Below are 12,467 nucleotides of genomic sequence, written 5' to 3'. Positions count from 1 at the left end.
GTTTTAGCCTTTAAACAAAATTTAGCGCCTCAGCAGTTAGCTGCAGGAAAATTTGGAACACGGCGTTGAAAGCTATTGACTCATTAGTGAGCATAATCAACTAGATAAGCGAGTGAAGAAATCTTGTGAAATCGCTCTATCTTCTCTCTATGACTTCCAAAAATTCACATGTCTCACAACCCCATAAATTAATTTCTTAATTTTAAGCTATTTCAAATAGGTGAAAATCCAATTCTCCTGTTATGAAAATGTTTAGGAAAAATATCGTGTTCCATCATGAAAGCGGCAAAAAATGCTGCTCAATCAAAGTGGAAAAGTGGATTTTGTGGAAAATTGTCGTAAAAAATTACCCATTTTTTGCATGAACAGGAACTAAATTTAACCAAGAAAAATTACTCGGTGCGGATTGGGAAACTGGATAAGTAGCTAAAGGTGAGTTACGCGTGATTTTCTTTATCATTATTTCATGAGTCATGCTTTTGGGATAATTGGAGGGGGAGTTGGTAGAACAAAAATCAGTTATTTATTACAATATTTAAGTTTAATTTATGATACTGTGAACAAAGTATTAGATCATTTCCTTTTCTTCTTGTCCTGCCGGGTGCCACTTGATAATTCTGTTAGAGGTACAGAATGGCCAGTTCTCTTGAAATGGTCGAACAATTTGTTTCTTGTGGGGAATGTTGCTTTACAAGTTAGACACGTATTATCCACGTCCTGGAAAGTTGAAAATAAGTTTCATTTACTGCAAGGATTTACTGGTTGATCATTTTGTCCCATTATTTTTTTGTTCATTACAACAAACAGGAGTTTAGAATTCAGCCCACATTATAGTCAGAATCTACATTATGAAATGTTCTTCCTACTATCCTACTGGTTGAAAACTGAGTGGTAGAGTCAAAGTGCAAGTGACAAGTTGAATTCCCTCAGTTTTCAGTTATAACATTTTGCTTTGCTCTCTTTCTTTCAATTCAAGCCAAATTCATATATTGATGTAATTTACAAGGAAACCCTGAATACCCTCCGCTCTAACTGTATGCATACTTTTAGCCTGAATAGCCTGAAACGTGTTGACTTCCAAAAATTAGAAGAAAATGACCAATACAAATTTTCAATCTAGCATTATTTTCGAGTTACAAAGCCAAAACGTTCCCATGTTAAAGATACATGAAAATAAGCAATTTTCCTCCAATCATGATAAAATTTAGTATACTGTCTCCTTGGTGAAACAAATCGACCAATATGTAATATTTGACATACTCCCCGAATTTATAAGATTTTTTGCTCATGGTGCCAGGTAACAGGTTATGATTGCTATACAAATTAATATACTTTGAAAAAATACTAATTTGTGGTGATTTAAATACTATTATTTGGAAATATTTTGGCAATACATCTAATTTTTTAAACCTTTTAAATAAGTAATAATTGACGTTATATTAAAATTGTTAAATATGAAAAGTTAAGTTTGAAAAATAAGATTTAATAAAACGTGTGAACAATATTAACTATTGAACAAAATATATAACATTAAAGGATTTTGTAGCCACCTTTGTGTTAAAATCTCTAGTAATTTCAAAAGCAAAAATAACCCAATAATCGATTTTTCTCGTCAAGGGGAGTCTATATGCCAAAAATCTTCACAATACCTAACATTGTATTTTTAAATTGATATACATAAGTATTTCCTAAAAAAATCAGTTCATAACTCGAAAACAATGCTAGATTGAAAATTTAGGACTGGTGGTCCATGCAAACACCACAAAATTTAGCATATTTGAGGATAAAAATTGCAGAATGGAACGAACCCAGGGTTTCATTGTTAATTTCAGATGGCACTAATTAAGATGCTCTTAAGTTTTTAAGCTTTACCACTTCAGAGGGTTCCACCGCTGTCTTTTTCTCACTTCCTTCCGCTTTCCTAGCAGCCTTCGCTCTTTTGCCTTTAGATTTGGGCACAGGAACCTGTTCAGGCTCTTCCCCAAAATTGACTTCCCCACTCGCCTCCTCAGCATCCACCACAGCATTTTCAGCTGGCTTATTGCTCTGCTTTGCCTGAGCTTCTTTTTTCCTTCGCTGTTTTTTAGACATTCCTATATCCTCTAAATCTTCTAGTGCTACATCAGAACTGTCTAAGCGAACTCGGGGTGCTTGTTTGTTTTTGTTCTTTTTCTTCTTGCTGCTCGCTGATGCTGTTTCTAAAAAAATAAATTTATTTATGATGATTTGATATTTTTACTGTCCTGTAATTTCTAATTTAACTCAATTTGAATTTACTTGCACTCATTAGGAAAGGTATTCTCAATCAACACAAACTAATCAAATAAATTACAAAATCTATGAAAGCTATACATTTTCTAAACATGTTCAGCAAACACTGGAAAGAAATGTAAAAATTATTAAGTTTTCTTTCAATGCCAGCAACCTGACAACTACAAGCTGTTAAGAGCATTTTAAATTAAACCCTCATCAGACGTTCTTTGTGCAGACACACTCATATACTTAAAGCATCTCTAAAATGTTAACCTCCATCACATACTAGACCGGGTTTGCAGCTTGCATCAAGACAAAAACGCCTATAGCATTTGATTTAAAGGAAAAACGGATCCAAGGCAAGAACGCAAGATCGATCAAATAATGCAAAAGGATTAAAATTATAATCCCTATGATTAAAAAGTGGTATGCCTTGAGGGGAAACAAGTAATTTTCAAGTAGCTGTGCAGGAGCATAGTACAATTATTTACAATGATTTCAGCACTTATACCTCCCCTGTATTTTTCATCAAAGTAAATTAATCAAATAAACATTGGTTTGTGTTGGTCGAGAATGCCCCCCTAGAAAGTGCAAGTAAATTCAAATGTATTTCAAACAATTCATATATATTATATCCCATCAGGCCACCTAGAATTGAAATCATACCTTCTTCAACAATTTCTTCCTCCTCAATGTCCTCTTTTAAGAGTTCATAGCCAACTTCAGTGTGATCCTCGTCATCATCGACAGTTTCGTCGCTTTCTTTGACTTCATTATTTTCAATATCCTCACATTGAAGCTCTTCTTCCTCTTGAATCATAGTGGCTTTTATAAAAGCCACATTTTCTTTGTGCTTTTTGGAGTTTTCATGGTTTGCAAAACTAATTATTGTTATTAGTTACTTTTATAAGTTTTAGGTAGCAAAAGATCTTACGCTTTATCTGTTTTGAAACTCTTGTTGCATGCAACACAAAACATCCCACTGGGCTCATCTTCGTCTTCATCTGATTCTTCATCTCTGCCAAACTCAGCAGTGAGGTTCTGCTCAATTTCCTGGAGTAAAGATAGGTATCAAGCACATTTAAAATCTGTAAAAATTTGGTACCTTCAAAACGCCCTCCATGTTGTCCATGTTCAAGTGGGCAGAGTTGTTGGCATCTTCAAGCAACTTTTTCCTCTCAGCTATTTGCTTCTTTCGGTTTTGCTCCACCTTTAAGGCATTTTCCTTTGCCTTCTCTGCCAACTTTTGCTAAAATAAAACAAGCCACAGAAAAATACTGAAAACGTTTACAAATTTAAGAGTGGTACCTTGTGCAGTTCAAGTCGTTTGTCACGCTTCCTGACAAAAGCAACCAGCGCTCGAATCTGCTCGTTCCTGGCTTTCCTCGCTTTGTCCCTGACCTTCTTGTTTTCCTTTTCCATTGCACGAACAACTCGTCTGTTCTCAGCCTGACGGGTATCATACTCGTCCATCCAAGCGTAAGATTTCTTTGTTGAAAAGCTTTGCCAGAATCCATAAAACGCGTGCACAACCTAGTGGTTTATTTTAAACTTTAATGTATTACTGAATCAAATCAAATATGGCAAATCAATACTTCTTCATAGTCGCTTGTGGAAGTGCCAAAACCGGGAATTTCAAACTCACTGTCCGACTCTTCTTCTCTGTATATGTCAATTTCTTCAGCAGCAATTTTATTAAATACCTCCCTGGCGACATTAAATTTTTAAATTTTTCACTATCAAAAAGTTGAACTATCGAATGCAATCAAATAATCAGTATGCTAACCTGTAAACCGCGTAAAATCCTTTATCGTCATCACCGAATCCCTTGTAACAAGATGATGTGAAGTATGGGAAAACATCGAATGAGTCATCCTCGTAATCACCTCCAAGGCCTATGAACGAGCAGTGTTGCATTAAATGGGCCAAATTTATAATTAGACACCATAACATTTTATTTTCTCCTAGGTGTTTCAAAACTCACCGCCTTTCAAAATTGCTTCTCTGTGTTGGTCATACCATGCTCTTTCTTGGGGATCATTCAAAACTTCAAATGCTTGCTGGATGAGCTGAAACTGAGCCTTGGCTTCTTCTGGGTTGTCTAAATTTTTGTCTACAAGCACGATAAAAAATGTACACGTTCAAACGGCTGTCATAAGAGTAGGGTTTGAAGGTTTGTTTCTGTTACCTGGATGCCATCGGAGAGCCAATTTTCGATAATTTTTCTTCAATTCATCATCTGATGCATCCCTTGATACATCAAGAACTTCATAATAACACTTGACAGCCGTCATTGCTGTAAAAGAATACACAATCCAGAGGAAAACCAAAAATTAACACAAAAGAAGAGCAGAGGGTGCACAAGAGACGGCGGCGTGCTTCTGTTTACAATGCCGATGCAGTCAGCTGGTGGTGGTGGTACGCTCACGCCAGCTCACGCTGGTAGCCTGGTGGAATGGCCAATCAGAGTCCCTTTCCTTCTCGTTACCCAATTAGCGCTCAATATTTGAATTTTAGTTGCGGGATTAGCTCGTGCTTCAAATTTTCCCTAGTTGATTACTTTCAAACATTTTAAATTTAATGTTCCCCACCTTCAGAACACTTTATTATTCATAAGTTGGTAGCTCACGCGAGTGAATTGGATTTTTCGCACATTAAATCTTGAAATTGGGTGGTCCTTTTTTCCGGACTGATTGATGTGACCCCATGTTTCGATATTTTGGGTTTTGACGAGTTGTTCACTATCAGGGGGCCGCCCATCTCGAAAGAAAAGAACCAATCAAAAAAATACTACTAGTAAAATTCTAATTCCAAAGATCTTTCTGATCAATCTAACAGAAATTTATTATTTTATTACGAAAACACTCAGGGATAAATTTTATTAGGTATAAACAACAGTGTGTTTATTAATTTTATCATATGGTGTTATCAATATGCGAACAAATTAGGTCAACGGAATGCGATTTTCTTTAGCCCACTTTTTCATTACACGCACAATTTGTTCCACTTGGGGTCGTGACGAGGTTCGTAAAATTTGCATGGCTTCCAACAGAGCCTCCCTAGAAAAGAACATACACATTTGCTATAATTTTCAAGCGCCCCTCTGAAAATTAGGATCAAATTATTACTTTGGTTCAATTCCAGCTACAACCAGTTGGAATATTCCGATGCATGCTCCTCTTTTGCCTTCCCAATATTCAGGGTTTGGATCCAGCCTTTCAAGTACATCAAATGCTTTTGCTGCTACGTAAAACTGTCCTGTTCTGTAGCAGTCATTTGCAATTAATTGAAGCAATGAAAACGATTCAGCAGAAGTATCCATCCTCAGATAAACCTCCCAGGCACTGCTTGACTTTCTGTTCATGATATCTGAAATATTTTGTCAATTTTATTAAATTAGCAATAATATCCTTTCTAGTCAGCCCTTACAACATCTGCAAAGCATTGACACAAATACTGGATCCTGTCGAATTTTCTCATTTTGAATCGTTAAAAATACTTCCTCGGCCTCTTTGTAACTTCCAACAGCTGCCTTTGCCTAATTCAAGATCTTGATTCGTATTTATTTAATTCCTACGAATTGAAATCCAGTTCATATACCTGGGCGTAGTTGAAGCTGAAGTTATCATCATTGTAAAAATAACTTTTGATCGAACTCAGGTACAAGAGCACGTCGTCGAATTGTTTCAGCAAAAAGAAACAAGAAGCCATACACTGTCTTCCAGGAATCGTGTCGCATTCGCTCGCGCTCCCCCCGACCAACTGGAAAAATTGCTGCGCAACTTTAAGGTGTTCTCTCTGGAAAGAATGATGAAGTGAAATATATTGAAAGACAAAGCATACAAGGCGTTCTTTACAGATCCCAGCTCTTGGCCTAGGGCGGCGTTCACTACCCCCTTCAAAATGTACTCTTGTGGCACCGCAGGTTCCAAGTCTTTAATCAGGGCGTAAGCCTCTTGAACTTCTTCCTAAAATTTAAAAAAAAAATAGCAAGTGGCGAAACATTGCAAAAGAAAATCACTCATACCTGCCGTAAATAGTAAATTACCAAATTTAGCCTTGCCTCAGGTATGACATCCACCAAAGGTGGCAAAACTTGAAGAGCACCTTCCCCACCCCTGAACACAACTAAATTGTGCTTTATCAAATCATGCCCGAAACTGTTCCCTGATTGCTCCTTGAAAACATAAGAAGATGTAAATTAATAAGAAAAAACTTAAATTCAATGTAATACCAAAAGAGGTTTAAGTTCGTTCTCCGCAGCTCTTCCATTATACAATCTAAAATGGTTGCAAGCCTTTAAATTAAGTGCAATGGCGGAGTCTGGATATTGCTGCAAGTAAACAGCGAGCACTTCTTGAGATACGTCGTAGTAATCCAGTTTGTAGTAGCAAAGGGCGACATAAACGTTCAGTGCTAAATAATCTCTGCGCATGAAAGACAAATTTGCAATTAAAATTTTGTTACGGTCAAAATTCGTTCACTTTTTTTTAACTATATTCACCTGTTGTCTAGCAGGATTTTCTTATAGACGTCAATGGCTTCCTGATAATGGGATCTCAAATAGTGTATAGCAGCAAGGGAAAGTTGGTCTTCCAAAACATCTTCCAGTTGTTGATGCTGTTCCATCAATTTTTTCTCGTCACCGAATTTGTGTGCCAAATGGAAAAGCAATCTATTTTTTAATCTACTCTCTGGCGCATTTTGCAAGAGCTGCAATTTCAATTTAAACAAACCATTAATTATTAAAATATTAAGGCATTTCATTTACTTGAAATATATTAATTAAACACAAAAATAAATTCATCTCGATATTGTTTTCATTACTTTACCAAAATACCTTGTCTGATTCCGGGTACATTCCCAAATAAAAATAGCAACACGCGAGAAAGGTGGATGCTTCAGCGGGCTTTGTTTGTTTCTTCATGATAGCTTCATACATTTGACAGGCCTTTTTATAGTCACCCAAATGGAAAGCACAAAATCCGATCCACATATCAACATCTACGCTCCCTTTACCACTGCTATTGTTGAACTGAAATCCAGCAAAAATAAAATATCCAAGGATCATCTGCTCACAATTATGATTGTGCACCACACACCTCCAAGAGACAAAGTGCTCCTGTATAGTCACGAATTTTCAAAAAGTCTTCCAGGTTCGGTAGTTGCCTGCGAACTTGGGCACTTTGAGAGGTAGAAGGACCACTCGCGGGTTTAGCTCGGGACAAAATCTAAAGTAAATTATTTATCTGAATTGAATTTTTTTAATAAATTATCGTTCTACCATCTTTTCAGCAAAGCCTCGAAGGAGTTTGGTGGAATATCAGCAATGTGAAATAACTTGTAAATAAATTCCACGATTTGAAAATTTAGTTGCACCAAGTCGTAATAGTCGACACCAGGTCGGTAGAGATCCCTGTGGAATGCAATAATTTTAGTACAACTGCAATTTCGCGCCGTCAAAATCGCCGACCAATCGCAATAATTGGCATCTTTTTTAACCAATCTAAGCTCTATTCGCGCTATAAACCTAATCCCACTATCACGCTCTCGCGGCACTTCGACGAACCATCAGTGCAGCATCACCACCATTGTGGCGGATCCAGCACAATAATAACTGTCAACAAAACCCCCAAACAGATGATTTTGTACCTGAAGGAGAAGAGCCAGTTTGTTTATTTTGGTATTTTAGTGAATTTGGCTATGAGAGTTGCTGTTCCCTAGTTAATGTAAGTTTTTGTTATCTTTGGACTTAGTTTACCAGCACAAAAACGCATTGAAACATTGCGTGTAAAACACGTAAAACACTTTAAAAACTGACAGCTGAAAAATAAATATTATTCAAAGTCTATGCAGATTGCAAAAACATTTTCTATTGGATCGCGCAGAGTGCTAAAAATATGTTAGTTTTTATATTTTTTAATTACATAAAACATGAGCATCAGATCTACAAAGCAAATTGTTACAAGTTATGAAAATTAATCTGGATGTTTGACAGTCAAGAGCAATAAATATTGTTACACTCGTTACAATAAAAAACTATGTTGCAAACATCTTAAACGGGCTTTTAGTTTCTGTTGCTCAAAATTTAGAATTAGAGTTGTCCGGAAAAGTGGAAACCGGTGCCAATGTATTGAAATGATTGGTGTTGGGGCCAAGAAAATTAATATGTATGTTATGTATGCCATTGCTAACACTACATGGATAGATTCGAAATCAATCCTAAAGTAGTTAATACATCTCTTTGTTGCAGTTCAAATTTTTTCTGCGGCCTCAAAATTTCGTCAAACAAGATGCCTGCCCCAGTAGCGAGACCAAAAAAGGGCGATGAAATATGGTCTGCGCTGCAAGCTCACATCAAACGTGAACGCCAGAAAAAGAAAGAAGGTTTGCAATATTTTTCAATAAAAATTAAAATATCTTACTCCTCCCTGCCGTCATTTAGCGCAAGAAGCAGATGCTGAGGTTGAACGACAGCGGAAAGAAAGGGAGAGACAACAAAAGCAGGACGTCATGACCCTGGGGGAAACCAACATGCAAATCCAGCAGCATGAGACCAGATTGACTGTGCTAAAAGAGGAAAAGCACCAGTTGTTCTTGACGCTGAAAAAGGTTCTAAACGAGGATGACCTCAGGAGAAGACAACTTATGAAAGAAAGGTGTGGTGCAGCCTCATGCGTGAAATTTCATTTTGACAAAATTCGTTGAATATTCAGTGAAATGATGGGAATGCATGCCTATACACCTAATGTGATGGGAGGACATGCGTCGCAGCTCTTCCTCCAACCCACCATGCTTGCAGGAAGGTCGGCCACTGTTTACAAGCTCCCGCCACCAGGACATACCCTCTTACCCTCTGTCAACCAGTATGACCTACTCGCCTCAACACCTCCTAGAGTAAGAATTACATAGATGAGATAAAATCAAGCCTGTAACATAAAATATTATTTACAGGGCACCATCAAGCGTCCACGAAGCCCTTCACCGACCCCAGGGTATCATCCAGGCTATGGATACAAGCATGCGGCTGTGTCCGGATATTCTCAGCCAAGTAATTTTAAATTTGACCCGAGTTGGCAATAACTTAACACATTCTTGCAGAAATGGAGGAAGGTCGCCGCGGACATGACATGGCGCGGGCTGTTTTGTGGAACAGTAAGCTCACACACGAGAAATTTCCCAAGATATGTATTTTCTCTTTAAATTTGCAGAAAATAACCCTACGGTGTATGGCACAAGTCAGCCTGCATTTTACAATCACCCGCCTCCATCCAGCACGAGTGTTAGCTACGCACCGACCTCTGCCGTCTACTCGTACAGCAACTCAAGCCACCCCCAGTATGTGCAGCAGTCTCAAGGGGTGCCACCACCACCCTCTCGCGAGGACATCAAGCATGGACCACCAGCTCTTTACTTACATTCACAACCTGGACCTTCAACCCAACCAGGTCCGTCTAGAGTGATGCAGCAGCAATCTCAGTCAGGTTCGATAGTTACATTGCTCAATAAATGTTTGATTTTTACTCGTACTTGTACAACTGTTGAGTTTTGTACTAAACTTATTGCCGTGCCGCACCGACGCTCTGCTACTTGTGCGTGATTGTTGCGTTGTTTGACACTAACTATTGCTATTGCTCAAAAAGCATGCTTTAAAAAAAGGAAGAAAATCGATCATAAAGTATTTTTGGTGTCTATACAATTCAAGCAAATGGGAAAAAACTAATTGAAAAGCTAATTTATTTTCCTTGCTCCCTCTTTGACCTACACAAGCCATAGTTGTTAATACAATTTGACTCACTCTTGATTTTAAACTTATATATTTAAAACCATTGATGTGCTGATTATTTTTGATAGTTCTTTCCACTTTCCTGCAGCTTATGTGGCACTGCATCAAAGCATGGAACACAGTGGTCAGAAGTCGAGTGGTTACTCTTCTCAAGAGGCTGAAAAGTACTACTCGGGACACCCTCCTGGCGTCAGCATTCGACCAGCTACTCATGTGGTGCCCATCCATGGTGGCTCAATACCTGTGCAACAACTTCCACAGGTATGGCTTACTTTGAATGCAATATATGTATCTATAGAAACCTTTTAGGGGTTTGGAAAACTTAAATAACATGGATACATTTTTTCTAGGGAGCGAAATCAGGTGGAATTACCTCAGGGTACCCTATTCGGGGACAGCCGGTTTCACATGTAAACCCCGTGACAACTTACCAACAAATGACAACAGTGTCGACACCGCATGTGAGTCAAAATCCGCGCGATCTGCCCTATTATCAGTACAATCACTACATTAAGTATTACTAGACCAGGCAAGTCCTTAATATTTCAAGACCTTGACTGAATTCGAGAGACATGGGTTTAGCTTGAATTCTCCAAGTTAAAATCTAAATAATGGTATGCATCTCAGAAGATAATAACTGATAAAAACGTGATCTCAATGGAGATCTTTGATCGACTTAGGTTCAATCTGTATTTTGAATACTGATTCATCTCAATTCTGCTATTGTATAGCTCTATTGCAATGATAATTTGCTAAACAAATGCCTTGATCAGATCGCTCAAAACAATTCAACGCTACTTAATTATATTGTCATTGTCATGTAGATTTGATATCACACTTGAGGTGCTAACAGTTGGTCTTGTTTATAGACTGCTAGATAGAAAATTCTTGTAACGCGTTTCCAAAATTAGAAAAATATCAACTCTAAGATCAATTTTTTATTTCTTTTGCCTTATCTAAAATGCTGCTTTGTTTGCAAAATGTACAGTTTTTTTAAATAATAATTTTTAAATTATGGAAAATCTAACAAAGTAAAAATTTCTATTAGATTTCCTTCAGTAATCTAGTAGGTTTGTTTAATTTGTGGCCTAGTGCAATATTTTAAATTTAAAAAATTTTGTTTTGAAATCGAAAATTTACTCACATGAATTTTAAAAATATAAACATCAACGCAAAATAGGGCTGAAAATTCAGATTACTTTGAGCACTAAAGTGCGCTCTTGATTTCTAGAGCGTCTATGTCAGTCAAGCACCTGGCACCCGAATTTCGTACAGCCAAGCGGCCCTACACCACCCGGGACATCCTCCACCACACGGTGCTATGGGCGGTGGGCTAACGGTCGGGCATCCCGTGCACAACCCTGCCTCGCGCTACTCCTCGCAAGGTCACTCGCGTGAGCAGCCCAGGGAAGTGTGAATGAAGCATGTATTGGTCTCTTAGGATAGCAGAATGCCTGGAAAACCATTGCAAAATGAAAGAAATCGTTGTTGTAAATGAAAAATATCATTATTTTATTTTATTGCTTCTGGTGGAACGGTAAAACTAGTTTCTTTCTTATGGCATTGTTTTTAAACTTGTGTTTAATCTTTTTAACGATATCAAGTCAACTATTTTGCGATATTTAAATTTCTTAAATTTGGTTTGGATCTTTGATCATGCTGTTAAGATAATATGTATTTTTTGCTGTACTGCTACACATTTCTGAGAGATGTTTATATTTTATTCCAAAATTGTTGCTGATATTTTAATTCTTGTGTCCGAGCATATTATCTAATAATTCATTTCACGTTTGTCTACGAAACTTAAAATACTATATTTACAATCTGCGTGGAGTGGATGGAAAGTGCATACAAAATTAAGAAATAAAAAAGTTTTGTACACAATCATTGTTAAATTTATCTAAATCTTACTATCAATCAATTAATCGATTTTTCGGATTTTTCAACCAAAAGAAGAAAAAAGGGTTTTACGTATGTGTCGATCATTTTCTACATTTTTAGATAATATCAATCTGCAATAACAACTCCATTTGTCTTCTGGTGGCCTACTCTTTATGTTATAAAATTAAAATGGGGTTAAAACTTGCTGTTAGATGGCCAGAAGAAAATGCAAAATGGACAAAGTAGGCTAGCGTTACCATTTTAAATATCACAATTAATGTCAACTGTATGGCCTTGTGAAACCATTTAAATGCAATTCCTCTGATTATGGCGGAGGATGAAAAATTGAGTGTAATAAAAGTCATGCACATTCACAGTTTCTCATGGCAACGATTAAGAAAAGTGCCATTGATCATGCCGGGGCAAAGAATTGACTGCAATTCCCGCAATTTAAATAAACGCGCAGTTTTCTTTGATTCCGTGCCGAAAGTGGTGCTTTCAATGGGCACTCGATTGTTCGCCAGTTCATTCATCTTCTTCCCGTTTC

General features: G+C 37.3%; 3 protein-coding genes across 3 annotated transcripts; 1 reads left to right on the top strand and 2 right to left on the bottom strand.

The window, feature by feature from the left end:
- Positions 1–519: 519 nt before the first annotated feature.
- On the bottom strand, positions 520–4,640 carry LOC135940227 (dnaJ homolog subfamily C member 21). The gene is made up of 10 exons (XM_065485030.1): positions 4,442–4,640; positions 4,238–4,366; positions 4,040–4,148; positions 3,849–3,960; positions 3,562–3,786; positions 3,359–3,502; positions 3,188–3,306; positions 2,920–3,134; positions 1,873–2,198; positions 520–717 (listed from the first exon to the last, which is right to left on the bottom strand). Exons 1-10 carry the CDS (start codon positions 4,545–4,547, stop codon positions 574–576), a joined length of 1,629 nt encoding a protein of 542 aa, XP_065341102.1. The 5' UTR covers positions 4,548–4,640; the 3' UTR covers positions 520–573.
- Positions 4,641–5,168: 528 nt separating this feature from the next.
- Positions 5,169–7,657, bottom strand: Ttc26 (tetratricopeptide repeat domain 26). Its single transcript, XM_065483575.1, has 11 exons — positions 7,538–7,657; positions 7,356–7,484; positions 7,094–7,288; positions 6,758–6,966; positions 6,488–6,680; positions 6,281–6,430; positions 6,111–6,221; positions 5,854–6,051; positions 5,683–5,791; positions 5,382–5,622; positions 5,169–5,312 (listed from the first exon to the last, which is right to left on the bottom strand). The coding sequence occupies exons 1-11, from the start codon at positions 7,538–7,540 to the stop codon at positions 5,198–5,200; spliced, it is 1,653 nt and encodes a 550-aa protein (XP_065339647.1). The 5' UTR covers positions 7,541–7,657; the 3' UTR covers positions 5,169–5,197.
- A 180-nt stretch (positions 7,658–7,837) lies between these two features.
- LOC135939262 (G protein pathway suppressor 2) lies at positions 7,838–11,898 on the top strand. The gene is made up of 10 exons (XM_065483542.1): positions 7,838–7,982; positions 8,507–8,640; positions 8,699–8,912; positions 8,970–9,150; positions 9,208–9,304; positions 9,355–9,408; positions 9,465–9,737; positions 10,128–10,300; positions 10,390–10,500; positions 11,271–11,898. The coding sequence occupies exons 2-10, from the start codon at positions 8,547–8,549 to the stop codon at positions 11,454–11,456; spliced, it is 1,383 nt and encodes a 460-aa protein (XP_065339614.1). The 5' UTR covers positions 7,838–7,982; positions 8,507–8,546; the 3' UTR covers positions 11,457–11,898.
- The last annotated feature ends 569 nt before the right edge of the window (positions 11,899–12,467 follow it).

This window comes from Cloeon dipterum, chromosome 3 (assembly GCF_949628265.1).
Source record: "Cloeon dipterum chromosome 3, ieCloDipt1.1, whole genome shotgun sequence".
NCBI lineage: Eukaryota > Metazoa > Arthropoda > Insecta > Ephemeroptera > Baetidae > Cloeon > Cloeon dipterum.
This window is presented reverse-complemented; position numbering and strand designations above follow the sequence as displayed.

What these genes read in the sequence shown, in the direction of transcription:
- LOC135940227 (XM_065485030.1), bottom strand. Translation starts at nt 4,547, where the DNA reads ATGACGGCTGTCAAGTGTTATTATGAAGTTCTTGATGTATCAAGGGAT. An exon ending in GGCTCTCCGATGGCATCCAG is followed by an intron (nt 4,367 to 4,441) that starts GTAACAGAAACA and finishes TCGTGCTTGTAG; the next exon opens with ACAAAAATTTAGACAACCCA. An exon ending in AACGACTTGAACTGCACAAG is followed by an intron (nt 3,503 to 3,561) that starts GTACCACTCTTA and finishes GTTTTATTTTAG; the next exon opens with CAAAAGTTGGCAGAGAAGGC.
- LOC135939262 (XM_065483542.1), top strand. Translation starts at nt 8,547, where the DNA reads ATGCCTGCCCCAGTAGCGAGACCAAAAAAGGGCGATGAAATATGGTCT. An exon ending in AGACAACTTATGAAAGAAAG is followed by an intron (nt 8,913 to 8,969) that starts GTGTGGTGCAGC and finishes TTGAATATTCAG; the next exon opens with TGAAATGATGGGAATGCATG. An exon ending in CTGTGCAACAACTTCCACAG is followed by an intron (nt 10,301 to 10,389) that starts GTATGGCTTACT and finishes CATTTTTTCTAG; the next exon opens with GGAGCGAAATCAGGTGGAAT.
- Ttc26 (XM_065483575.1), bottom strand. An exon ending in GAGCACTTTGTCTCTTGGAG is followed by an intron (nt 7,289 to 7,355) that starts GTGTGTGGTGCA and finishes GCTGGATTTCAG; the next exon opens with TTCAACAATAGCAGTGGTAA. An exon ending in TCAGCTTCAACTACGCCCAG is followed by an intron (nt 5,792 to 5,853) that starts GTATATGAACTG and finishes ATCTTGAATTAG; the next exon opens with GCAAAGGCAGCTGTTGGAAG.